At 47.5% G+C, this 27,921-nt stretch overlaps 1 protein-coding gene across 1 annotated transcript; it reads left to right on the plus strand.

The window, feature by feature from the left end:
* On the plus strand, positions 1-27,825 carry gpc4 (glypican 4). Its single transcript, XM_047044149.1, has 9 exons — positions 1-738; positions 16,383-16,541; positions 21,251-21,648; positions 22,373-22,538; positions 23,159-23,289; positions 23,397-23,543; positions 23,794-23,918; positions 24,129-24,301; positions 24,396-27,825. Exons 1-9 carry the CDS (start codon positions 582-584, stop codon positions 24,617-24,619), a joined length of 1,680 nt encoding a protein of 559 aa, XP_046900105.1. The 5' UTR covers positions 1-581; the 3' UTR covers positions 24,620-27,825.
* Positions 27,826-27,921: the final 96 nt, after the last annotated feature.

Below are 27,921 nucleotides of genomic sequence, written 5' to 3' on the forward strand. Positions count from 1 at the left end.
GTCGGAACTTTGCTAGGCGCTTTCTCTGGACTTCAGAACGCAGACAACACGGTCTATGTCTGTATAGCACCCACAGCGCGCTGAAGATCGCAAAAAACTTTTCGGCAACTTTCTGATTGTCCCGTCAATGTTGGAATTTAAATCAAAGTGGATGCAAGTTTTTTGAAGAGCATTTTTCATCGTATTGCTGTTGTTTTTAGTTGGTGTACTCATTTGTGAAACATTTTCTTTTAATCCAATGTTTTGTTGCTTGCTGTATGTTTTGGAAGAGTCTGGAACTCTTACACTTTGAAGACTAGAAGAAAAGCTACTTTCTGAAGGGGACATCTTTTAAAATTTTCCCCCAACCATTTTTGGTGCTTATACACTTTGACCGGTGGCCAAAGAACTGTTGTGAATGAAGAAATCGTTGCGCGAACTTTTAGAGCCAGCGAAGTGCAAAGGAAATCAGCGCGTTTCTCCATGAGGACACTCAACGTGGGAGTTGAAACTCTGTACTAGCTCTACAACCGAGTGCCCATTTTATTTTACATTTTAAAAAACGCGAGTTTAAACAACTATTTTTTTTTTCAAAAGCTGCAATGAAGACAATGTTAGTATTTACTACGCTATGCACATTGGTCTTGCTTTTTGTTTCGGCGAAAGCAGAGTCGAAGTCGAAAAACTGCAATGAAGTGAAGGCTGCATACAGATCCAAGGGCTTCAACGCCAATGATGTTCCTAACAAAGGGGTACATGGTGAGTTCGCAAAATACTTTTTCATGAATAACTGGAAGGTCGCCTTCTTATTTACAATAACCCCAAATGTGTTCAGGCTTATGTCACAGTGTAATTGTCGCTCACTCCGTTAGGCTGGTAAGTTCTTGAAGTTGACTTGATTGAAGCATCTTCTCAGTAGTTAACAGGAATCATACCTGATATAACAATGTAATACCTTGCACATGTGAGAAACCAGCTTGCAAGTCTCTTCTTTCTTAGTCAGTGAAGTTAAACTACACAATTGGAACTTTTCCTGGCCAGTAGTAAAAAGATAAGGCCTGGGCCCATCTGTGGCATACCAAGTGACAGATTTAATTGGTTTTAGAGACTTGTAGGAATAATGAATGGTTCATTATGTATCCCATTCCTGTATCTTAATTCGGATCTACTTTGGATGTAGGCTGGTGCGTAAACCTATACTTACCAATATAGGAAACAATTGTTGCTGAATTACAACAACAGGAACCAAAGCAATATACAAACTTCAACCGCTGTACAAGCAACAGGGCCTCTGTTTACCTCCAAGCTTCCGATGGCATTGCAGTCGTGACTTTAAGGAAGTACATTGATTGAATAAATGACAGCAGTTGGCTCAAACGTTGCCTGCTTTTACAGTGCCGTTTTCGACTTCGGTCTTTTTTAAACATTAGTAACATTAGTCTACTCAGAACGGGAGTCTAGCGCCAGTAACTCCCTGTCCCCCTCCCCTACTACCCTAAAGTTTTAGGCAGGTTATTTGTGTTACCAGTGTAAGTTCAGCAACCAGTCTACCCCCCTATAGTCTAGCAAAAATAGTCAATGTTTAGGAGTTCAGCGTTATGGTAACGGAAACTTTTTTTTGGGGGGGGGGGGGGGTGGTCTTACATGGCCTTACAGTGATGCATTGAAAGGAGTAAAGAAGGGGGGATGGGGGTTAAGAAATTCCTCCCTATGACTCGCATACTTAAATCCCTCCCTTCTTCCGTCTTCCCCCCTTCGTTTATTTGGGGGTACATTTCATGTTTTGCAACGTGTTGTAACGTTTTGGTTACTGGTCGTTAGTTCCAGGCAGCTTGCTCTTGTAATTTTGTTTGCATAGACAAATAAGCAACCGTTCAAATTTGGCTTTGAGTTTAGAAATTGATCCAATAGACATGACAACTGTTGCCAGGAACTGTTATATTTACATGTCAATGAATCCTCAAGATTATTTTGTTTTGTTCACCACTGTGTTTCAATCATAAAGTGTGGTATGAAAAAAAAGTCTATTCAGGCAAGGCCACATATGTCTCAGGTGTTTTTTCCCCTTCAGAACACCTTCTAATCATGGAAAAGCTCCCCATGTCTGAATTGGCTCATTAGAATCCTAGTTGTATGGCTCCCCCAGGGTAACCAAATACTGTTTTTCGCATTTCACACAAGCCTGTTGGCTCTTTGTCTTGTGGTTGTATGTCATTGTCATGGAAAGCACCATTGAGTGTATCCCAACATGTCTGCATTTATTGTGGTGGATCTCTGTGTTTTGTTGTGATGGTCCTGAATGAGGGCCATTATAGAGGGCCGTTGTGTTGAGCAGGTTTCAGTGTGCTGTACGCACGTGCCTCCCCACACAATGAAGACCGGGCCCACGCCTGTCTAGGCCTTGCACAGGGCCCACCTCAACGAGCAGCTCTTTGTCATCGATAGGAGAGAGACTGAGATAATTGATCCAGAGAAAGCGACCAGGCCGTACTGTCGTCAAAGAGGACTGGGGCTCTCCAAGTGCAAAAGAGGGACACAAAGGTCCCTTGCTCCAGGATAACAATGTTTGGCGTTGCTAGGGAGAAAACGTCCCGGAGGCTGAAGCCTAATTGAGCTCCCTCCTCTGTCTCTGGCTTTCACAGTTGTAGCACTTCACCTTGCGGCGAGTCAAAACACTCTTTCTCCTCGTTGGCTGAATGAGTCTGAGTGTGTCAGCCAGGCACCAGCACCAGCCCAGCAGACGCACGCAGGACATTAGGTCTCATCCCCTCTCCTCCAACCTGTGTGCCTTTTTCCCTCTGAGTCGAATCAGAAAGGGTATTATAATAATTATTATCGTCATTTAACAACACTGACATTTGCTGTTAATCATTCCATTCCCCACAAACACTCCAACCCTGCATCACCTGATCATCAGTGTTTATTAAACTCCAAAATTATAACCATAAGTCAGAGACTGGTGGAATGTGCTTCTTATTGCAGATGTATCCCTTCTCAAACCACAAGCATCTTTTGTTATGACTCGTGGCACAGCGATAACAATGTTTGTAACCATTCCAATTAGAGATTGCTCAGTGGAATCCAGGCTAAGCTTCCATAGAAATGTTTTAATGCAATAGAAACTGTAATGGACAAACTCAATGCCTCGACATGAAGTGATACTTGGAGTAACAGCAGACTTGATGGTTAAATGCAGTCTTGATCCCATGTTCTCAATCTTGTACTCGACTCACGTGGTGCTGGTTAAGGCCTCATTTCTGATCTCCACTCAGTTGTAAGGGGTTCCTGCTGTTATTGTATTTTGAGTTGCACTGAGAATAAAGGATAACTTCTACTGACTAGAGACTGCTCTTGCTGCTCTATTCTTGTTTTTAATCTCATATAGGAAAGCCTGCATGAACCTATGGATGACAAAAAAGACAAGCGTGTTGTGTGCATGCGTATGTGTGCATGTGAGTCACGGAGAGCGAATATATGTGGGTCGGATCAAATCGCTGCCTCAGTGTGTGATCGCTGCCTCAGTGTGTGATCGCTGCCTCAGTGTGTGATCGCTGCCTCAGTGTGTGATCGCTGCCTCAGTGTGTGATCGCTGCCTCAGTGTGTGATCGCTGCCTCAGTGTGTGATCGCTGGCATACATGTTGAGCAAGTGCGTGTATGTGTCAAGTGCTTTAGTGCACAGTGGTGTTGGGGGACATGCTCTTCAAAAGAGACAGAAAACAGAGCGCTTAACACTGACCAGATTGGTATCTACCATGTCAACAGCTCCTCATTCCAGGGCTGCCTTCTCTCCCTCTCTCTTACTCTCTCACTTTCTGTCTATCTCTCTCTCTCTCTCCCTCTCTCTCTCTCTCTCTCTCTCTCTCTGACTTTCTCTTTTTCTTTCTATATCTGTCTTTGCTCCTCAAGCAAAAATCTGCTTTGGTTTACACTGGGAGTCTAAGCTGACGTCATGCGTCAGGTATGGGACACTGGCAAGATCAAAGTGGAGAGAGGGCTATGGGTACATTTCCCTCTCATCTGCACGAGGAACATCCAAGCTCATAATCAGTACGGCGCATTATGGCTGAAACTCAAAGCGACTATGACCTCAGCACATTGGCTTCTCAGAGAGCCAAAGACATTCTGTGGTGGTCTCTTTCCTCCCCCCAACAGGTCTCTGTAGGTGGCTGGGTTGAGAACCCCATGCATCTTTATGGCTTGGTAAATAACGGGTTGTGTTATTGCGATGACATTCAGAAGATAAGATAAGATGAGGAAACTGGGACACAGTCTGTTGAGGCTTTTATTGCTGGAGGCCAGCCTTTGTGGGAGTGCTTTTGGGGTCAGTCTGAATGTGTCCCACTGTTCTGACGTCTTTAATGATTAACTAATAAACTACTGGGCTAGAATCTGGTTTTACCCCTCAAGGTCACCCCTGTTAAACTTTTAAAGACGCAACTAAGCAGTTCTTTCTCTTGAATTTATTTATATGAGAATATGTCTTGATGACTGTACGTATTACCAACGTTTTATTCGGTTATTGTATTTGATGTGTTTGTTTTCCTATCATGACTTGGAGCAGTCGTGTCATTAGGGTGTGCTCTGTTGGCAGCTTTCTCTGGCAGTTTAATCAATTTCTGTCTCCAACTGCCATCTAACCTACCACCTGCCAGCCAGAATGTAACTGCTCATCTTTAGTTAGTAGATAAATCCTGTTGTTATAGAAACAGAAGGAATCTTAATAAACAAAACACTAAGTGAAACACGTGTCTCCCCTGATTATTGTTACCAGACCAGAAGTTAATAGTTGATAACGAGTCAGCCACTTTTCATTCTGTCTCAGTGTCATGCTGCTTATGTAGTCTAAGACTACAATATCTGTGGTCTACTTCCTGATTAGCTTAAGAGCAAACGTCCAATAATCAGAGGCTTCAAAATGGCAGCTAGATAATGAGATGGTTCCTGTTGCTCTGCCTTGGTCTGTGTATGCGGTCGGTCTCCTTAGTAACTGTGACAAGGCTCCTGTGCGTAATTGAGTTTGGGTGTCATGAGGAAGGAAGAGGTCTTGTGAACCTGGGGCTTGCTCGGCTGCTGGAGCTGTGAGAGACAGACACGTTTAGCAGACGCTCTTATCCAGAGCGACTTACAGTTAGTCAGCATAAGACAGCTTGATAACGAGACGTAGGCTGCAAACAGGAAGTGAGGCACGTAGCTGAGTGTGGACATTTGTGGTGAGGTGTAAGGCCGTGAGGAACTAGGCTGGACCGGGGCAGATGGGGGCTGAGTGAGACGGTCAGGGAGTGTGGGAGTGAGGGACTGGGTGAGAGTGAGGGACGTGGGGAGTGAGTAATGATTAACTGGGTTAGGGTGTCTGGTGAGGAGTTTGAGAGCACGGCTGGACTGTGGAGGCCCGGGGGTTATCTCAGGTAATGTACACTGACTAACCTTGAATCTCAAGGCTCAACTCCTGTTTTAACAGTTCAAGCATGAGTTCCTCCCAGGCCACATTTGATCTTAGAGGGAGCTACTCCTTCATGAAAAATCGTTTTGGTTTTCAAAGCACCGACGCTACACACCTAAACAGTGTAACGGGGAGAGGGGGAGGTGGGGGGGGACACGTGTCTGGCGGTGCGCTGGGGTGGCGGGCAGCTCTCTTATCGGTTTCCTGTAGCACGGGGCTGGGGAGGCAGCTCCGCGACCTGTGTTGCTGATGGCGCCCAGCTCTGCTCTGACCTCCGTTGCGTTGCTTCCTTATCACTCTTCAGAGACAAACAGCCTTATCAATCCTCCACCGAGCAAGGTCTGCTGCAGGAAGGACCCAACCCAGCGTGCAGGGTCGTGCTCTCTCCCTTCTCTGTTCTTGAGCAGCTTATTCCATGTTCCCAACCAATGGGATAAGCTGGATGGTCACAAAGTTTCTGCCGGCGCTGGACAGCATTTGTTCTGCTGCATCCACAACAGCAGCTGAATAGGATCTTCTGTAGAGCAAACGTCCACACTCTCTGCCATCTCTTCCCAGCCATAGCTTGGGCTTGCCCTCTTGTCCTCCCCTGCCTGCCCTCCCTCACCCCCACCCCAATCCCATGGGCCCAGTGAACGACAGATCAGTGGGGGGTGGATGCAGTGTGTAGGAACAATGGGGCACCCCCCTTTTGGCCAGTCTGCCCCCCTCCCTGCAACATTCCAAACCGGACCACCAAGACCCACTCACAGGGAGCCCCCAAACTGAGAACAACAACAACAACAAAGAGAGGAAGAAAGAGAGAGAGATTTACAGGGGTTTTCAGTGAATTGTGGCTGACTAAGAGTCGGTGATAGAGCTAGCGTGTGACACAGGCTCGGGGAATTCAAGGGAGTTGGAAGTAAAGTAACATGGCTCCAGGCTAGATGCATGGGCTGTGACTCACCCTCTCTCCCCCTCACTTATACGCCCATAAGGACACGCAGGGACATATAGCCTGCTGCTCTCAATAGCCTCTGGCCTTTATTGAACACTCATGTGTCTCACTCTTTCTCTCCTAGTTTGGCACAGAGCATGTTTTCTCTATGGGGGGGCTGTAGCTTCATGTAGGGGACTGCGTGGATCTGAGGCGAGCTGTGAGGAATCTGGATCTGGGTTTGTGGTTTTCCACACTTGGGCTTGATGGGAGCACCCCTTGAAACTTCTTGTTAACACGTCCTGTTTGCATGCTGTTAAGTCGGCAGTCTCTCTCCCTTTCTCTCTTTCTCCCCCCCTTCTTTGTTACTGACATATCAGTTCCCTCTCTCTGCCTTTTCCTCTCGGAGGAGCTGCACTCTTAACAGCTCCTGAGAGGGCTCTGTCTTTCTCCTTCCTCCCTTTATTCCCCCCATCCTTCCTTCCTCACGCCTTGGTGAATCCCTCTGTTTTCCAGTTCAACATAATGGTTTACAATCACTTTCCTGCTGCTTTTTTCCCTTCTCCACACCCTGTTGCAGAGACTTATCCTCTTCAGCACTCCCTCGCTTCCCTCCCCCCCACCCTCATTCCCTCCCTATCAATCTCCCTCGCCCTTGTTAGCTCTCTCCCCCTCTCTCTCCCCCTCTCGGTCTGTGTCTATCTTCTCCTCCGGGTTTCTCTGTGTGGGAAACTGTCCAGATGATTTTCGTGCCAAAACCGACTGCTGCTGCTGTCGTTTTCACACACACATACACACGTCTCCCCCAGGCTTTGCTGTCATGCCTCAGTATACCAGCGACTTGTTGTTGTCGCTATTGTCGCACACAGACATTCCGCGGCTCCCGTGCCAATGCTGTTCCAGCGTGGCTCAGATACATTTGCGTTGCTCCATGTTGCCGTTCCCTTTTGCTGGGGAAGTCCTTTATGCGGGAGGTGGTGGGTGGTGTATATCTTTTTCTTTTTTGTTCCACTGATATGTGAGCTGCTGTGTGTCTCTTTTGTGTCGATCCCCTCGGAGCTGGTGTCACTAGGCCAGCTGTGAGGAGTGTGGAGCGAGGCTGCAGGCACTGATCCCAAACTGCAGGGTGGAGGCCGGACCCCCTGACCCTCCTAGCTGGCTGGCCCACACTCGGCGCTTACAGGCCTTCACTTTCTCACTCACTCAAGTCATCCTATTAGCCTTTAGAAGAGGCACCAAGGACAGTATGGAACTCACCGTGTAATTCAGTCTCGTTTTATTGAATGCAATGATAGTGAGTATGATGATGACCAGGATGATTATGGTGATGATTAGGTTGTGAGTGTTTCCAAAGGCCTCTATGGTTGGGGAGAGGCGTTAGGGCCACAAGCCAGGGACTCGCCTGAATGTTTGGGCTGAAACCCCAGTGCTGGGTCCAGGCCAGGTGAGATGTAATCCCTGCTAATTACTCCCAAGGCCTACATCAAGACTCCCACCGATGAGGCTCCCACTAACACTTAGCTCAGTTTTCCGAAGTACAGTCGGCCTAATAGGTCACCTAATTACCTAATCCCTCTCTCTGCAGTATGCTCTTGAAAATATATAACATAATAATTATTTGAGGCAGAGAAGCAAAGGTCTTCTGCCTTTGTTTTAAAAACTAAATGTTTTGGCCAAACTAAAAAGCTGTAGGAGGCATTCTGGCTTTTTTACATAGCTCTAGGAATTTGACTGACGAGGTGATGCCATGTCTTAAAACTGGTCGTCAAAACCAAATTTAAAACATGAGCCAACCGCCGGCAGTGGTCCCACTGGCTAAGGTACAATTCGAAAAAAGAGAAACTTTCACAAAGGATCAAATACTTTTTGAATAAAGGCTCCAAAGCTCCCAAATCACCCAGTTTGTGAGTTTGAGGTTGGTCCTGCCTAGAAGAAAAACTAGGCTTTGTAAGGAAACCAGAGACAAACATTCTGGGAGAAAGAACCCATCTACATTATGAAGCGGCACAACCAGGCTCATATCTGCCATGATTTATTGACTTTCAGTCCACATCGGTGAGGAGAGGGCTGAGGAGTCCATGACTCAAGCTCAATAAACCATTCTACCTTTAGGTTTAGGTTTTCGAGCTTCCTTTGACAGTTGGCTATGAGTGGTTTTCTTCCCACCGCCTACGCTGGGTGTCCAATTTCCTGAAGCCCAACAGGTATATCAGAATCATTGTTGCCCTTTTGTAGCTTTGAGGGCCCAGAAACCTGATCTTGTACCTGACCTCATTCTGCCTGGGGGTCTTCGCCGGGCCTGTCCTGCCTGCCTTCAACATCTGGTGGATTTCAGCTGCTCTTGGATGTCTGTTATAAACATTGTCAAAGACTTCCCTGTCCTGATGAGGGGCCTTTTACTGACTGGGATGATATGTATTGTTTGTGTGTTAGAACTTGAAAGGCACTCATACGGTGGATCTCGTAGACGTATTGTCTTTTTTTTCATTTCTTTTCATCCTTTTGTGATGTCTCTTGAACTCTAGCCCTATACGTGCTGATGGTTTGCTTTAAAAACGGGTATGTTTTCAACAAAACAAAAAGAAAAAAAAATGAAGCCAGAAAGGCACAAAACACTGATTGACTGTTCCTGTGAAGCATGTTTGAGTGAGGACACATTTGTAAGCTTGACAGAAGTCAGTAGTCCATTTCTCTTGACAGCCCAACATTGTTTGTGTAAGGCTCCCATGGTAAAGCACTTGGCCTTAAGTAAATACTGTTTTTCAGGCCGTCTTTTAAAGTCTGTTTTCATTTGTGTGCTGTGAGTTAGTGGAAAAAGGGAGGGCTACTGAAGAGACGACGGGAAGATCTTTTGTGCCTCGTTCCTTTTCCTCCTCTCCTCCCTTGTGATAATCACGCTGTGCCGTAACTTGTCCTCTCCGTTTGTCTGCAAAACCTCTGCCTGTCTCTGCAAAGCTGGGCGATAACACGCTCCCAAACACACACACACACACACACACACACACACACACACACGCGCACACACAGCCCCAGACTGCCAAACTGGAATCCACGGTAGAGGCCCTAGATCAAACGGAGAAACTCAACAACTCATAAAAGGCACATACCTTGAAGAAGGACGCACAGAGAAATGTTGGATTAACGGTCTTAGCTTAAATCACATCCTCTGTCTCGAATGGATTCACTAGATGTTTGTTGCACAGGTTGCTAGTGCTGGTGGTTTGAGCTTTTTCTCTCAGTGATGTCATGGGTGGTTTGGCCCACCCTTGTGTCTGTGAGTAGCTGTCTGTGGTGTGTAGCTGTCTGCCATAAGAATCCCCAGAGATGTTTGATGTCCTCCACTCTTCTTTCTGTTGTGCTCTTCGGCAATGAGATCCACCATTGTAAATGAACACGACATTGACACTCACATTGCCCCATGCACTCACACATATTAATAGTGCTTTCCCTTCAAGACAGAGAGGTGGGAGCTACCACCTGAACCCTGTTCTCTTCAGCTGTACCAACAACCTCATCTACATTCACACGCCACATGGGAATGAAGTTCACACTGCATTGTAATTCACTAATCTGGAACCATGTTTACCTCACGCTGGCTCACATGCAGAGACCTGACCGTCCAGAACCGTCCTCCTATAGCATTCAGATGAGAGGAGAATACAGCTGCAAGCTCATGAAGCTCCCGGGGTTTTCTGTGTTCTGGTGTGAGCAGCTCCACTGGTGAGCGTAGGCCGGTTGGTGACTTTTTAAATGTATGTGGGGAAGTTAAAATCATTGACAAAGCAGTGACCTGGGAAGTGGTGTAGGCAGGGAGCTTTTGTGTGGGGAGACAAAGGTGGAGACGCAGGGCTGGGGAGGGAGACTTGAACAGACAGAGAGCGAGAGGCCAGGGCCATGTTGTGGAATCTCCCCAGGGGCTTCTGGGTAAATGTTCATGGATGACAGCATTTTGGAATGTTCACAAATGGAGAGTTTTAATTGGCCGGAGGCCCTGACTGGCTTAGCAATCAGAGATGGACTCTGGTGGCAGGGGGTTAGGATTTATGGGTCTCCGTGTGTGTGACTGAGCACCAGTTAGAATGCATTCCTTTCTTATTTTATTTTTTTTACAACAGAGTGTTTTAGTTGGTTAGGAAAAGATTTCATGGTAAATTTCCAAATAAATGGGGAGGGGACCTGTTCTTAGTGCTACTGAGACATATTGCTGTCAGGTAGTGTTGGGCCATGAAGCGAGGGAGAGCATACAGCTCAGTGTTAGAATGCTTTTCACCCTGGCTTCTGCTCCTTCATGTTATTCAGTTTTATCAATGTCGTGCCATCCTAAAAAGCTAATCCTGGCAGTTTGGTGTTTTGACAGCTGTGTTTTGTGAGAGATTTTAATCCCTGATTTATTTAAGGAAACATAATTTTCTTGCACAGATGCTTTCCATGGTCTTGCGGCTGGCAGCCTAGTTATGCTAACTGTAAAATATCTCCCTCTCCAAATTGAATTCTCCTTAACCTAAGCTCCTGAACCCATAAGGGAATGTGGAGCATTCTTCTAAATGGATTAAAAGGGGCGAGTCAAACCGCATGTTACAAGGCAGGCTACTATTTCTCTCGGCCTGTCTGCACCCACGACTGTTGAAAGGACAGTGAAGGATAATTGGTGTCTCTCTCGGACCTGGTGACTTGGTTTTAAAGTGAACTTCCTGTCTCTCCACCCCGGCGAACACCAGCAGTTGGGACGCTCATTACTCGCTCAGCCAGACGATACAAAACTAATCATTAACTTTGTGTGACTTCTCTAACCACCATGTATTGAGGTTAAAGTTGTTTTCAGTATCTGTTGCATTCTTGATGTACCCTTCAAATAATTGGTTACGCCACACAAATGGGTACTCCCATGCAATAAACTCTGGTATTGTATTAACATTGAGTCATGCTTTTATGCAGTCATTTAATGGTTACATAGTAATCCAAAAGAACACCCGGGACTCACAGGACAGTCCACATGTTCTGTTTCCACATGTTCTGTCTCCACATGTTCTGTTTCGTCATCGAAACAGAATGGCGGATCCACATGGTTCTGATTGGCCACAACAGAGCCACAGAGGAAGTTCTCACGTCGTCGGCGATGGTGGCCGGGGCGACAGCGTCCCGGGGTTGGCTGTGGTGTCTGTGTGCTGAAAGCTGCTTCCTGCAGCCCGCCCGCGAGGGGCTCTATGTCTGCACGGCGTGGGATATCCTGCTCGTTAGCACACTTCTTCGTTAACACAGCACCTGCCCTCCCCCCAGGCCGGCGGGGGGGGGGGGGGGGGTCTGCCCAATAACTCGCCCGGCGTCAAGGGGGATCCATGTGACGTGATGATAAGTAATTATTCGCTCCTAGGTTTCGAACTCGTGTTACATTGACACCCTCGCATGAGAGTGTAGCTCCATCATTTGTAACACAATCCGACACTCTTTCATACTTATTCATAACACGGACATGCATAGACGGAGCACTTTGTTGTGTCAGTGTACCAGTCATGCGGAGTAAGCGCATTCATAAAAGTGAGACGAGGTACTCCATTGTACAGCTGCGCTTTGCTGAGCTGCTGAGTCAGAAATGCCAGGCCCAGAAGAGGAATAGAACAAGTTGAAGCTACCTTATTAATGACTCGGCCCCCGACTCGGCGGCCTCCATTTTGTTTCAAGCTTCTTGGCTCGTTCAGAGCTGCCTGTGTCAGTCCACTCAAGGATGGGAAGCGTTATGGGGTTGTCCAAACTGCTGTAAACTTGTTGTGCCAGTATTTTGAAGGGAGGTGAGGTGGATTGGGAGAGAAGGAGAAAGTAATTCCCTGCCCTGATGATCTCCATATGAGCAGTTTAGTCTCTAATAATGGTTTCCGGTTACAGGAGAACGTTGTTTAACATTTTCCCCCTTGCGGTGGTAACCTCGCAATGAGGTTTGTGTGTGTGCTTTTTAACATTTGCTTTTACCTTAATGTTTTAAAATGTATTAATAGAGTTCCATCTGTTTTCCGGTTGAGTGGGACAGTGGTTGCGGTCTACTGATCAAGCTGTAGAAAGGTCTCCCTGAAAATCTTGAAACGCTGTCCAAAGACATAGAGGAACACTAAGCCTTCTCAGCCGGGCCTCTGTTTAACCTTTGAAACACTGCAGAAACAGAGCTGCTGGTGGAGAAGGCTTGTGTTCAGATGTCGGGTGAACATTCTAGTGTTCCACCTTCCATTTTCACACAGAGCTCAGTATGGAAAGCTTCGTGCCAGTGACTTTGTCTAGAGTTGGGTGGATTTTAAAGTGTCTCCTAGGGAAATGATTATCCCTCGGCTTGACTTGAAGTAGATGTGTATAGACATTTACGGAGGCACTAACTTGACTCCGATTGAACGAAGACTTGTGTAAACTGACTGTTGGGAAAGTGGGAGTAGGAGGAGAAGGAAGGAGGGAGGGAGGAAGAGATGGGGGGAGAGAAAGATGCAGGAATGGTGGAGAAGAGCAGTACCTGACAACATGCTCTGACATGAAAAACTGGAGGAAGAACAACCCTCTGAAAAGTAATTGCTATCATTTTAAAAATGAAATATCTAGTGGTTAGCTGTCTTTTTATCTTCCCCCTCCATTCGACTTAATTTCCCTCCCCTGTAATTCGCCTCTGCGAGGCAGTCAAGAGGTATCATACTTGGAGCAATCGGGCAAAGATGGAATCCCTTTGACAGTAGACGTCACAGTCCTGTTACTGCAACCTTGTATCAGCAGCCATGGCAACCCTGAGTCCTCAACAGACCTCTATCTCAGTCAGAGCTATGTGGAGGAGGGACCGTTGGAGCAGTCGAGGAAAAAAACAAGTAGAAGAAAAAGTTACCCGACAAATGGTCCCACTCCTCCAGCCTGGGGATAATTACAGCTCTGGATGAGGTGAGGTTGGGGGTGGGCAGGGAGAGAGGGGGTGGAGAGGGTGTTATGACTGCAGGGCGTGTAGATTTACACCAGTTTCCGTGTGAGTAATGCTCCAGGCCATGTTTACCTCCTCCGCAACCACTGTAGGGAGCTATCAGAGTGACTGACTTAAGGAAGAGAGCTTCCAGAATGAAACCTTATATTTCAGAATCTCGGGGCTGGGGTACATGACACTTTGGCAGGCAAATGACAGCGATTTACTGATAATCATGCTATTTTCGTGACATCCGTAGCCTCTTTGGGTGTGCTTCTTTCATGTGTTACCTCAGCACCATTTGTTGCTGCTGTAATCTTAACAGGAATCTAGTTGGTGGCTTCAGTTGTGTGTGTGTGTACCCTCAGCCAGACAGGGGTGTGGTGTGAAGAGCGGCTGGCGGACTGTTGCTGCGATACGTTAGTGACAGACGCCGGTCGTTGGTCGGGGCAGGCGGGACCCCAGGGCCTCCTTCAAGACGCTCTTTTAGCGGTCTCTGTGGCGGCTGGAGTTGAAACTGAAATAATCCCCTGGGGAATTTCTGACTTCTGACTAAGAGTGTTTGTGTGTGTGTGTGTGTGTGAGTCATTTAGTATGTTATAGCTGTGTGTATATCTGTGGTCTTCAGTGTGTGTTAATCTCTGGTTGTTTGTGTGGGGTGTAAGGCGTATGTGTGTTTGTGTGTGTGTGTGGTGGGTGAACTTGCTGGTGGACAGAGGGGTCAGGGGACAGGACCTCTCTCAGAGGAGTAGCTGTTAACCTTTCACCCTGGCGGTTACGCCTGCAGGGTGGTGAGGGTGAGGTGAGCAGGGGGGTGTTCCGTTTGGGCCAGTCAGGGACACATGATGGCAGGCAGAGGGGGCGGTGTGGTGTCTAATCTGGTTTTTGTCCACCATGCATTTTCACCTCCCCCACCATCCTTCCTGAGAACCCTGGTTAGAACGTCAAAGGGAAGTGACTTATTTTATGAGGCGTTTAAAAGAGAATGGTGGTCGCCCACAAAGGAGAAGCAGGGAGCACTGATGAATAACATGACACACAGTCACATGTTTGTTTACAAGCTTATGTTCTCTTGTTTTGACCACCATAAATACTCATTTCTCCTTTTGATTGACACTTGAACAATGCCACCCCTTGGATCCCCATGTAATTAGGAAGCGAGACAAACGAGGTCTTTGAAGGGTCTCACATCTGTGACAAAGTGTTTTACCCAGCTCCTTCCCCCCCAAACACAAAGGCTCCTGGGATGTTCCTCCGTCACCCTTCACATCCACTGATAACGAGCAATAGATTCCTCATAAGGCATCATGACAAGGATTGAACGTTTCAAACCAAAGCCTTCTGTCGTCCCAAAGTTATTGAATGGGCATTATGCGTCTTCCATTTCCCAATTGATTCGTGAGGATTTGAGTGGCAGGCTGCCTTTATGCCTGATGCACTTTACCTCATCAAAGGCATTTAAATTCAGAGACAGTGGCATGAAATACATGTCGGGTTCTCATTTGTACACTGTTACTACTGCTAGTTTCCTCATGGATGAATCCCTTCAGAGTGTGTCTGCTGCTGTGGCAAGCAGGGGCCCTAGTGGAGTGCTGACTGAATAGCTGTGTGTGTGTAGGTGGTGTGTGTGTGTGTGTGTGTAGGTAGTGTGTGTAGTGTGCCCACTGCTTATTTTGGGTCGCTCTCCCCTCCAATCATGCTGGTACAAAGAGGTATGTGTTGGGCAGTGATGCGATGTGTGAATGTGCTTAGGTAGTGGTTGCCAAATCTGTGTGTTGACCTTGTCCCTGAAATGTGGGGACTAGTTTGGTGGTGTCTTCCCTTCTCTTTGGTGCAAAGTGAAGAGTGTAGTCTAAGCTGTTCTCAAGCTCGGCACGCTCAGTTTTTTTCTGTGTCCCTATTTTCCATTGACAGTTGCATCAGTATCTTATGTATGAGATGGTTATGTGTTTATTTTGATGTTGATTCTTGCGTAACTGATCACGATGTTTGTGTGGCGTGTATTCACAGGAAATATGTTCATCTCACACTAGTCTAGCTGTTGGTGGGGCTGAATAGGAATTAATAGATGTAGGTCTTTTATTAACATCCCACATTGGTTTCTTGTTCTGCGGCCAAATGTCTGCTAGCTACAGCCTTGCGGCTCATAGACTTTCATTTAGTATGAAAAAGTTGGGACTTCAGTTGAAAATGTTCTCTGTGCAGGAAAGCAATGTGTTGCCCGTGACGACGGTGTGGAGGCTGCCTGTGCAGGCGCATAGGCCCCGGGTCGCTTGGCGCAGGCGGGGAAAACCAAACAGGCTCATGGATCCTGGGCAGAGTGAAAGGACCCCTGTGTTCTCCCCAAAGTCCAACAGCCGTGTTTAGAAAGAAAGAAAAACAAAACATTATTGCAGCTGCAGTTTAGCATTGGGCCTCCTCTACCCACGGCCGACCTCACCCCCGTGTTAATGTGATGTCGAGCTCACGCCGACCACCCCTTTGTCAGACACTTGTTCTAACTCCAGAGGGCTGGGTTACATTTTGAACGGTCACTTTGTTCAGTCGGAGAAGGCAGAACGTCTCGGGACACTGTCTGCCCGGAGCTTGTCAGCTTGTTCAACATCCTGGTTTCTACTTTTCTGCGTAGTTGAAGCCTAATGTCAGTCCAATCCCCAACCCCCCCTCCCCCCTCTCCTTCATCTCTCTCCGGGATACACACACTGTCAGTCTCCTATGAGAAGCAGCTGTAGAGGTGCAGTGGAGAGCGTCTGGACTGACCGGGGCTCAGAGCCGCTCATGTGGGCAGAATCAAACGGATCAAACTGAAAAACACGTAAATCAGCATTTCTCCTCTGATGTGAAAACGAGATGCCACTGAAGAATTCTTGTACCATAGCCGGGATGGACAATATGTGCTTGCCGCACCTGAATGTGTATTGGTATGCACTTGCTTGTGTAAGAACGGTCATGATGGAGGTCTTGAAGTGTGTGTGCGTGTTAAGTGAGCGCGGTGGTGTGATAGAAGTGTGTGTGTGTGTTATGTGCGTGTAATGGAGCTATAGAAGTGTGTGTGTGTGTGTTACGTGCGTGCAATGGAGGTATAGAGGTATGATGTGTGTGTAACCCTGTGCTCCGCCCTCTCCAGGAGCTCCGCTGAAGGTGTGTCCCCAGGGGGTGTCCTGCTGCACCCTGGAGATGGAGGAGAAGCTGAGTCAGCAGAGCCACTCGGACCTGAAGGCCCCAGTCTCCCACCTCAGCAACAACCTCCAGACTACCTTCAAACAGAGACACGGCCACTTTGACCGTAAGGAACACACACACACACACAAGTCATGTTGTAGCTGGTTTGGCTTTCACTCCTAGGCGCACTCATACATTTCCCTGCCAACACGCATAAACACACACACAGAGTATTGGGCTGTTGATCCCTTGCTTATCTCCTACTGCATGTCAATGCTCAGTCTGCAGAGTTGCAGCCCTTGTGCAGTGAGGATTTGACAGACACTCCCACCTGCCAGAGCAGAGACACCCTGTCTGTGTGTCTGTCGGCCCCTCCACCTGTCTCTCAACGTCTACGTCCTGGGTCCCCATCTCCCCCCTCTCCCCCCTCTCTCCCCTCTCCACCCTCTCCCCCCTCTCTCCCCTCTCCACCCTCTTCACCCTCTCCACCCTCTCCACCCTCTCCCCCCTCTCTCCCCTCTCCACCCTCTCCCCCCTCTCTCCCATCTCCCCCCTCTCCACCCTCTCCCCCCTCTCCCCCCTCTCCACCTTCTCCCCCCTCTCCACCCTCTCCCCCCTCTCTCCCCTCTCCACCCTCTCTCCCCTCTCCACCCTATCCACCCTCTCCACCCTCTACCCCCTCTCTCCCCTCTCCCTCTCTCCCCTCTCCACCCTCTATCCCCTCTCTCCCCCCTCTCTCCCCTCTCCCCCCTCTCTCTCAGATGGACCGTGCACACGCTCACAGGGCCCGTCTTGCACATACTTCCTGTTCTGTGTGTTGCGCTGGATCAGGTTTCTCCTGTAGGGAGGATGCAGCAGTGCTGAGTCACTGGGGAAGGGGACAGTCTGGTCACTGCTGGGGGGCTCCCGGGGCCGCCCCCCACCCCCCCCCAACCTCACCACTACCACCAGCTACTGCCTGGGGAGGGGGGGGGGTGATGGGATGATTGTGATCAGAAACACACACACTCCCCGCCACACGAACACACTCTGTCATGTGTTCTCAGCCCCAAGTCTTCACATGTTTTGCCTGGGGTTTGGGACGTGTAGTGAAAGGACCTTAACAAGAGGGGGGTGGGGGGGGGGGTGAGAAAAAGGATAGTCAGTTACATGGAGCATGTGTATTGCAGCCAGATGTGAACAGGAATTTGACGTGTTGGAATGCAGTGGCTGCTTGAGCTTTTCCCCCCCCTCCCTCCCCCCCCCCTCCGTTTCTCTCTCACTGCCCTTTGTCCCATCACTCTTTTTCTTTCATTCCTCTTTCTCCACACTTTTCAATCTGTTCTCCCCCCGTCTCCCTCCAATGCTCTTTTTATTCTATGTCACACAATTCACTTCATTTCTCTTTCCTTCTTCTTTCTGCTCATGATTTTATCTTCTGTTATTATAACTGCTAGCAACCACTTTTCTTCTTTCATTTGTTCTTTGACTGCCCATTCCTCTCTCTCTCTCTCTCTCTCTCTCTCTCTCTCTCTCTCTCTCTCTCGCTCTCTCTCTGTGTTAGCCTGTTAGATGTGGGCTACCTTTACAAGCCCTGCTGTGCTCTCTCCTCCACCTGGAGTATGAGACCAAGATTAGGTGGCAGGCTCAGGTTTCTTTCCCAACATTTCCTGTTCTCACGTTGAGCTGACTGGAGCAGGCACTTCCTCCTGACGGATCCACGACAGGAAGTGGGTTGCATTGTATTTACAGCGACTGGAGATGGTAATGATGATGACGCAACCTAATTGCTCATTTTCACCAGTATACATAGGAATAAACACAGCTGCATAGACATAGGAGTGCACACACACACAAACAAACTCAGGAAGTGGTGTGTGTGGTTAAGCAGACTCCTCGTCATGCGCCTGGAGGTAGGAGTCATGGCCAATTAAGCGCTGGGCCAGAAATAGTTCCCACTCCCCATTGGTCAGGGATTTGTCCCTGTCTGTCTGTCCAGTTGCACTGACCCTGTCCAGTGCAGCTATGTCTGGGAGTTAAGCACTGGGATTAAGCTTTCCCTGCCCCCCAGACACACACACAAACACCCCCCCCCCCCCTTTCCACCCACCCACACATCAAGACCCATCCATCCCCACCACTGCAGCCTGCTCACAGCAGGAGGGATGGAATCCCAGAAGAAAAGGGAGAAGCTCAAGGACTAATTGGCACAAATAGGATGCAATTACTGCCTGGGTTGGTACTGGGAGGAGCAGGGTTTATGGTAGCTGGGGGAGGAGTAGGGGTTGCGGGAGGGCAGGGGAGGAGATTGGGGGGAGTGCAGGAGGAGAAGGGGGGGGGGGGGTTGACAAGGTCCAACATGAAGGGAAGGGGGGGTGGGGGGCGGGAGGGGAATGGTCAACTCTTTTCATGGAGTGATGGATTGTGACCACCATCAGGGCTCTTGAGTGTCATGTGGAAATGCAGAGAAATGTTGAGGGAGAGCGAGGAAAAGGACAGGAGAGAATATAGAAAGTCTTGGCGGTCATCTGTCTCTTTGTCCCACATGATTCTTGGTTGTCAGGAGGACTTTACTCACGCACACTTCCACTCAGGCTCCTTCTTTCTCCCTGCAACCTTTCACCCCACATTATCTTAAACCAATGGCTGCAGCGGCACATTTTTTGATGGAAAAAATCCAGAGGGAGCGAGCAGCTCTGCGGCCTGTTGGCAGATGGCTGGATGTCATAAACCGTTTTTAATGACGATGCAAGATGCTTGTGTAACTCTGGTCTCATACAGGCCCTTAACTTCAGCCAGAGAACCCCCCCCCCCCCCCCCCCCCCCCCCCCCCGTCTCCTAAATGAAAGTTAGTAACCTGAGGAAGGTTTGTGACACCCTCATATGACACTACATGATGCTCCTGTGCCTGGCTACCGAGTGGGATGTGTTGGTTCATTAGGAGGGCTGAACAGAGAGAAGACAGAACAGTCTCTCCTCGTCCCATGTCTCCTTTCACTGACTTTAAACTTGTGGCTACTATGGGGGGGGGGGCTTTTGTTTTAATATCTGTGAATGGAGTGTGGAGCTGGGTGCCCTCTCGCCTGTCTTTGTGTGTGTGTGTGTGAGGGGTGGGGCCTTGGGGGGAAGTAAATGGAAGGGCTGCAATGTTTCCGGTATCCTTGGCGACACAGTGGGGATTTTGAGTTTAAAAAGCCCTCAACTTAACCCGCCTCAAACGACCCTTGCCTTAGCCCCTCCCCTACCTAGGTTTTTTTTTCTTCTTTTTAGTGTGTCAGTCTGAAGTGGAAGTGACAGCACTGCTTTGGGACTGTGTGTGTGTTCTGGTGACAGATTCAGGAGCATTTGGTGACTCCCTCAGAAAGAGCTTGAGAACTTTACATTTCAAAGCGGTACAGAGGGCACCCAGAGAAACTGCAATGGGACAGAAGTTTTGTGTATACAAGGAGCAGAAGGAGGGAGAGTTCAGTCCACACAAAGACTGAAAGGGGTGTGTGTATGCGTGTGTGCATGCAAGAGTGAGGTTTTTTTTTTGGGGGGGGGGGGGGGACAGAGTGTGGAATTCTCATTTTGTTCAGATAAGAAAGTGGGGGTGGTGGGGTGGGGTGGGGGGGGGTGATCGTGGGAGAGGGGGGCTGGATTATTTGGGGTGGAGGGGGGGGGGCTGATGGACATTCCTCAGGATGAAGTAGGTCATTGTTCCCTGTCTCTAGTGAAGAGAGCCCTCTGAAGGAACTGATGAAGAGAAAGCAGTAGAGGGAGAGAGTGATGTGGGGCTGGAGGGGGGTACAGGTCCCCTACTCGGGGAGGGGACGGGGCTGCATTATTCAGTAATCCTATTGAAAGACCCTCTGAGGGACAGACCAAGAGAAGCTGGGAGAAAGGAAGGCCAATGGAATGTGACAACACAAAAATGCCATTGATGGTGGTCAGTTTGAAGCGGCTTGATGTGGAGAGACGTTTCTGTTGAATGGTGTAGTCTACAGGGACGAGGCAGCTCTGCTCCCATGCTCAGCCTTCAGCAACACTGCCTGAAAGAGACTCCCCCCCCCCCTCCCCCCCAAAAAACTCTTCTTCCATTTCCAACTGTTTCTCTTCCCAGGTTTTAGGACTTCTGCTGAAGTCAGGAATCCAGGATAGGTCAACTGGAATAAACATCAGTCTGTTTTGATTGTTTCCCAGGCAGGTTGTTCTGCCGTCCGTGGCAGTGTTCCCTGCTGTCGTATATATATGGTTGTTGTTTGTGCTTCTTCAAATCTTCCTCTCCCTCTGTCATAGAAATGACAAGGTTGAAAACCTTAAATCTTTAAAACAACCATCTTTAATGTTTTTCCGTTCTTTGTTTATGGAAATGTGTACAATGTTTGTTTTGTATACAATCACACTGTGTCTCAAAATCTTCTTATTTTTACAAGCCCACAGATACATATAATTAAATCTGTCTCATTTCAGATTAGTTATATGAAAAGTTGATGAATTTGTGTGTAGCAAGTTTAATGGAGGTATGTACATAGTTCGAACATGCCTTGTTCAAACAGGTCTAGTGAGTAGATGGTTTTGAGATAATCTCTGATCAAACCAGCCCTCTGTCCACATATGGAGTATGTACAAAGTTTCCTGTTTTTTGTTGTTGTGTGTGTGTGTATATATATATATATATATATATATATATATACATATACTGTCAAGGGGACATTTTATAGTCCCCACATAAAACGTCACCACAGTAAAAACATTTATTATGTAATTGGGTTTAAAAATGAAGCCAAGCCTATCCCATCTTAAATATTTTTTTTCTTGATAGCTGAAAGCCAAAGTTAATACTTACCGCTTTTCTCTTGTTCTTCTTCCAAGAGTTTTTCCGGGAGTTGCTGGACAACGCTGAACGTTCTCTGAACGGCATGTTTGTCCGCACGTACGGCATGATGTACGTCCAGAACGCGGAGCTCTTCAAGAACTTCTTCCAGTCGCTGAAGCGCTACTACGTGACCGGTAGCAGCGCCGTCAACCTGGACGCCATGCTCTCGGACTTCTGGGCCGACCTCCTGGAGCGCATGTTCCGATTGGTCAACGTGCAGTACGAGTTCAGCGACTCGTACATGGAGTGTGTTAGCCAGCACACCGACCAGCTGCAGCCGTTTGGAGACGTGCCACGCAAGCTCCGCCTCCAACTGACCCGGGCCTTCGTGGCGGCACGCACCTTCACGCGCGGCCTGTTGCTCATGCCCGAGGTTGTCAACAAAGTCTCCGCGGTAAGAGAACGGGCGGGTGATGTGACACGTGTGTGTGTGTGTGTGTGTGTGGGGGGGGGGGGTGCTGTGGCTGTGGTGAGTTAGCCTATAAGGACCTGAGGGAGTTTGGTACACAGTACCACAGCTGGCTGTGTATGGGCTGGGTGTTGGGGGGTAACATGCAGCCAGTCAAGCTGCGACCACACAGACCCCCCCCCTCCCTCATCCGCAGGGCCCTCTGTGCTGTCTCAGCAGGTGTGGTGACTGCAGGTGAGGTATGACAACATAATGCAGCGGGCCAACAAATAGTGAACTCCATATCCCAGGGTTTTTCTGACCTCTGTCTCCGTTGGGGTGGAAACACTGTGTGTGTGTGTGTGTGTGTGTGAGAAAAGAGAGAAAAGAGAGAGCTGAGCAAAATGTGTGGTCACTCAGGCATAACGGTTTTACAACAGTCCTGGCAGGATGGTGTGTGTGTGTGAGTCACTAATCATTAGCTGCTGCACATTGGACTCCTGCTATAAACCTTCAACCACCACTCTGCCATGGTCTGATTTATATTTTAAGGAGCAGAGCTTGAGAACATTTGAATTATGAGGGCTCCAGTGTGTCAGTTTGTCTGTTTTTGGCGAGTAGGACCAGATAAAAGGAGCTGTGGATACATCCACTGTCTTTCTACATTCCATCGGTAACCCTGTGGTCCCCCTCCTCTCTCCTTCCCTCCCTTCCTCCACCTCTCCTCCAGGTGAGTGCCTCCCCCAGCTGTGTGCGAGCAGCCATGAAGATGTTGTACTGTCCATACTGCTCTGGCCAGGTGGCTCTGAAGCCGTGTCAGAACTACTGTCTCAACGTGATGCGGGGGTGCCTGGCCAACCAGGCGGACCTCGACACCGAGTGGAACAACTTCCTGGGTAAGAGGAACAATGACTCTATACTTGACTACTAGAATGAGTCTTAAAGGTACTTTGACTTGGCATACAGGTGGCTTACTATTTGGGGCCTTTGCCCTTTGTCCTGTGAATTAGTGTCCCAACTGCCATGGCTGGTATCTTATCACTAGTTTTATGGTAGATGTTGAGTGTGTGTGTGTGTGTGTGTGTGTGTGTGTGTGTGTGTGTGTGTGTGTGCGCGTGTGTGTGTGTGTGTACTTGCATATGTACGCATGTGTCAGCCTGTATAGTCACAGTTTACTTTCTCCTGAACCTCTTTTCCTCACTAGGGGGGTGTCTGCTGCCTCCTCGTATAGCAGCTTGAAGCCTTAATTTAGGTGCCTTGTTCAGCACCCCCAACCGTTTAACAACCCCCTTTCAGCTAACACACTGAGTAGCCTGCTGTGTGCTCCCCCTGGTGGTAGAAGTGGGGAACATCAACACAGGGATAATTAGAAAATTACATTTGAAATAATTTGAAAATTTGAAGAAACGACATCCTTTACCCAAAGCAAAGTGATAACTATGTGGTTGTATATACATTTTTGTCACAGAGCAGCAAATCAAATTTCTCATCATGTGTTTGTGGCTGTGTGTTTCAGATGCCATGCTCAGCCTCGCTGACCGACTGGAGGGGCCCTTTAACTTTGAGTCTGTCATGGACCCCATCGACGTGAAGATCTCTGATGCCATTATGAACATGCAAGAGAACAGCATGCAAGTTTCCCAAAAGGTAGTTGTCTAATCTGTGTAGTAGAGACAGTGTGTGTGTGTGTATGTGTTCGTACACATCTTTGCTTTGTGAGTTTGTGCACGTGACTCACTCCAACCTCTACACAGGTCTTCCAGGGGTGCGGCCAGCCCAAACCCAGCATGGCCTTCCGTAGCCGGCGCTCCGTCAAGGAAACAGGCTTCACCGGGCGCTTCCGTCCCTACAGTCCCGACGCCAGGCCCACCACTGCCGCAGGGACCAGCCTGGACAGACTGGTGAGGGACATAGTCCAGTTCTCTACTACTGAGCAATACCTGTCACAAACACCCATACTGATGCAGTAGAGCAGAGCTGCCCTTCCCTGTTCATGGACAGATACGGTACTTTTGGTTTTTGCTACAGAACAGAAGCTCTCCAGGAACAATGTTGGGCAGCCCTGGCGTAGGCAACATACTTCCAAGTCAAATATGGACACTGTGTAAATTGAGCACAATTGCTGATCCGTTTGCCACCTACTCTGTCTAGGTAACGGACGTGAAGAAGAAGTTGAAGCATGCCAAGAAGTTCTGGTCCACGCTGCCAGACACGGTGTGTGTCGGGGAGAGGATCACCCTCGGAGATGACTGTTGGAACGGAACCGCTAAGAGCAGGTGAGGTTCCCCATGTTACCTTAGAGAGAGAGAGACATAGAGAGAGAGACAGAGATCCGATAATCCTTTATTAGTCCCACAGTGGGGAAATTTGCAAGATCAGAAAGACAGAGAGAGAGAGAGAGAGAGACAGAGGTAGAGACGTGTTTTTATGCCACCCTCTCGTCGACATGGAGATTACAAAAATACATTTTTGCCTCTCTGTTTTAGATACGAGTCTGTCGTCATGGGTAATGGGTTGGCCAATCAGGTGTCTAACCCTGATGTGGATGTGGACATCACAAAGCCAGACATTGTGATTCGCACCCAGATTGCTTTGTTGAAGGAAATGACCAGCTGGCTCAAGGCTGCTCACAGTGGCAATGACATCTCCATTGACAATGGTAAGGAATAAGTACCAATGGCCGTTACCAGGCATGCTTTCCTGTGCTTATCCTGCAGTCTCTGCAGCATACTGACTCCCTCTCTCTCTTTCAGATGAGGATGCGAGCGGAGGAGAGGAGAGCGGTAGTGGCTGTGACTCCCCGTCCTGCGAGGCTGACCGGGACATTTACTTCTCGACTCCTCCTAACCCAATCAAGCCCCGCGTGGTCCCCGTAGTCCACGTGCAGCCAGAAGCCCCCGCCAGCGTTGCCACGGCACCCAGCAGCATGGCCCTGTTGGTGTTTGCCCTGGCCGTGCTCGCCCCCCTCTGGAGATAAAACGGACCAGCGAGGGGGAAAAGAGAGAGAGTTAAAAAGAAAGAAAAGTGAGACAGATGGAGAGAAAGGGGAAAACTGTCAGAGAGACATTAAATAAGACTGCCTTCAGGACCTTGGTCTGTTTCCCATCGGGGGGGGGGGGGGGGGGGGGGGGAAGACTCTTGAGTTATTAATATTATAATAACTTCACTTTAAAAATGTTGTTTGTTTGTTTTTATAAAAATGGACATCAGTGTACAGTGATACAATATTCTTCCAAAATGTTCACCTTTTTTTGCTCATATCATCCCGATTTAAGTTCCACCCATCAGTGCTAGGGAGCCCCCTTGTCACATCACCAACAGTGTTTGAGTTTGAGCATTATATCCCACTATTCATAGTTTAATTGTTACTCTTAAATGGGTGTTATTCCGATTAATTTGAAAAGGAAGCAGTGCGTAGTTCGTATGAATGTATTGAGTACCTGTGTTGGGGTCTGTGTGTCTCTCTGTGTAGTGTGTGTGTGTGTGCTTTTCTGAATCTATTCACCAATGCGTTTCCCTTATGAGATCAACTAAGGAATGATGTAGCATGTACTCATGTTTTGGTGTGCATGTTTGTGTGTGTGCTTGCGCTTCCTTTTTAGACATTGGCCAAATGTTTGGGCTGGTCAGGGATGGGGAAACAAATACCTGACAGGAGCAATACGACATGTCTTGAAGCTCTGGACCGGTTTTCAGAGCAAGACAGAACAGAAATCAGGTTGCTCTGTGAAAAATACAATGAATGAAGCACCAGTGCTAACATTGACATGGTTTGGAAGGAGGAGAGCCTGGTTGGTGAGGGTTTAGTGCTCTCTGCATGCCCATGCTGTGCATACAATTCAGTATGTATGAGTAAGGAAGTGAGGAGTATCACATCCCAGGCGTCCTACCTGTATTTACACTCAACTGGTTCACTGAGTTCATACCTCATGTGTGTTTTTTAGTCCTTTTTAAACTAGCAGTGTTGAAATTGAAAGTGTCTGATGGAGTTGGAAAGGTGGGGGAGAAGTCCCAACGTAGCTTAAAACAGAGAACAGAGAGAGGAGGGACTCCCCTGTCATGACCCCTAAAGAAGGTGAAGTTAACGCTTGCCAGGCCTGGAGCCCTGGGGCACAGTCAGTCTGATAGGTTGAGCTCAGAGCAGACTGTACAGTCTTGCGTGTTTGATAAAGGAGTGGCCTTGACAGGGAGGGGCTTACAAGTCCAAAATGTTTGAGATGAATCAGAAAAGAGAGAAACAAAAGGCAACTCTGATTCAAATCGGAGAAGAGTGAAAGGTGGATGGTATCAAAGAACATTGTAACAGGGTTTTATGTGGAGGATGTGGTCTAATTGTTAGTCATTGTTGGATATAAATATATATATTCGGTACTACAGTGAATTTTACAACTAGTTTTAGGAACTGGTGGGAGGGGTCTGTGTACAGAACAGATGAGCTTTTGGGGCATTTCTTTGTCCCACATAGACATTTACCTCTTTACTCTGATCGATTGACATGTCTTTTTGAGATGTGTTAACTTAAAAAGTCTGTCAACCAAGGTCCCTTCTCACATCCAATTGTTTTAAATTCTTTGTTTTCATGTGCATATAAATTTGATACCATCCTGTCTAATGTGTACAATGAAACATTGCTTTTGGCTACTTCTCATTGTAAGAAAAGAACATAGTTAAATGTGGCAGGAAATGTCAGATCATCTCTAACGTCAGTTGAGATGTCTAGGTGTTCCAAGGTGGTGTCACTGAGTTTCTTTTATCGGATGACTTGACAAGCACAACAGTTTCTTGTGGTCCTGAAAGTCATGGATATTTTATTTTTCACATTACCCTCCAGTTGCTCTTGTACAGTAAATTATGTAATTGCATGTTTATTTTAAAGCATTTACAAACATGGTTCTAGAAATGACAAAAATATCTGAAAAACACAGTATTCAGAATGTATTGATATGCATATTTGTAGATGAAAAGATATTAATAATTTTTACAAATTAACAGAAATATTTGTATGGGTATCAGATTACCTGTTTTACATATGAATTCTGTAAAAGAAACAGATTTGCATGTCTGCAGGTTTTCGTAACCATATTGGCTGATTGTATGGTATGTATGGTGATGTCTGGACAGGGCTGATTTCTTTAGACATTTTGTGCCTCTTCTTTGGTTCCTCCTTGTGCCAGAAGCATCTTTGACTTCATTTATATTGTACATTTAAAGACAGCTTTAACCCCTAATGACATATTGCCCCCTAGAGTTATGATTGGCCAGTCAAGAGGGCTCGAAAGTATCTAGGACATAAGAGATTACGCCATGAAAGGGACCTCATACATACCTATGCCCACACAGAAGATCTACGCTGTCATTTGACAACTCACATGGCTTTACTTCCTGTCCTACTTTTGTTGAGGTACTCTGAGACCTATTACATCATCTTGTTATACATGTATACAATCGGTTGTGCTTGTTGGTGTCATTAGGGGAACTTATCAGAAATGAGCTGTGGCGCAGAAAATGTGTTTCTTATCAGACTCATTTTTCAAACCTAACCAATTTGTGTGTGTGGGGGGGGGGGGGGGAGGGGGGGGGGGGCAAGGATGGTAAATGTCAGTGCTTGAGGGTCAAGGCAACAGCCTTTTCCAACCAACAGCTCTGCTGGCCAGGCAGGATTTAGCTTTTTATTTGATCTTTAACAGAACAGCCATATCGTGAGAGCTGCCATCCTGTAGGTTTCTGCTCCTTGCCCAGTACTACTAACCTGATCCATCTTATCAACCAGCTTCTTATTATAACTAGATATGTTACATTAGGGTTGGAGCAGAAACTTAAAGCATGGTAGTTCTCCAGGAATGTGGTTGGGCAGGCCTGATCAATAATATGGAGCACCTTTAGTTCTGGGAGAGATAAACACGGATGAAGTTGGTGGGCAAGATACTCCTTCATCTGACTCTGGTCCTCTGAACGCCTCTTGCCAGAGGAAAAGAGACTGAAAAAAGTAAAACAAAATGTGTAAATATTTGAGCTGCCGTTTTAGAAGTCTCTGAAAGAGGCCATAACAATCCATACAATTTTTACTCTGAGAATCTCCTAAATGTTATGATAAAAACAAGAATGACATAGAAGATCAATTGTAAAAGAAAGGTATATTAAACAACATTTCCTGGTCTTGTTCAAATAAAGACTGCCAATATTTAAATTGTTTTTGCATTTTTCACATCATAATACATTTTCCTTTCTTGAATTATTATGCGATGTGCAGTCAGACATCTGTATTCAATATTCTGTGTA

The sequence above is a fragment of the Hypomesus transpacificus genome, chromosome 1 (assembly GCF_021917145.1).
Source record: "Hypomesus transpacificus isolate Combined female chromosome 1, fHypTra1, whole genome shotgun sequence".
Taxonomy (NCBI): Eukaryota; Metazoa; Chordata; class Actinopteri; order Osmeriformes; family Osmeridae; genus Hypomesus; species Hypomesus transpacificus.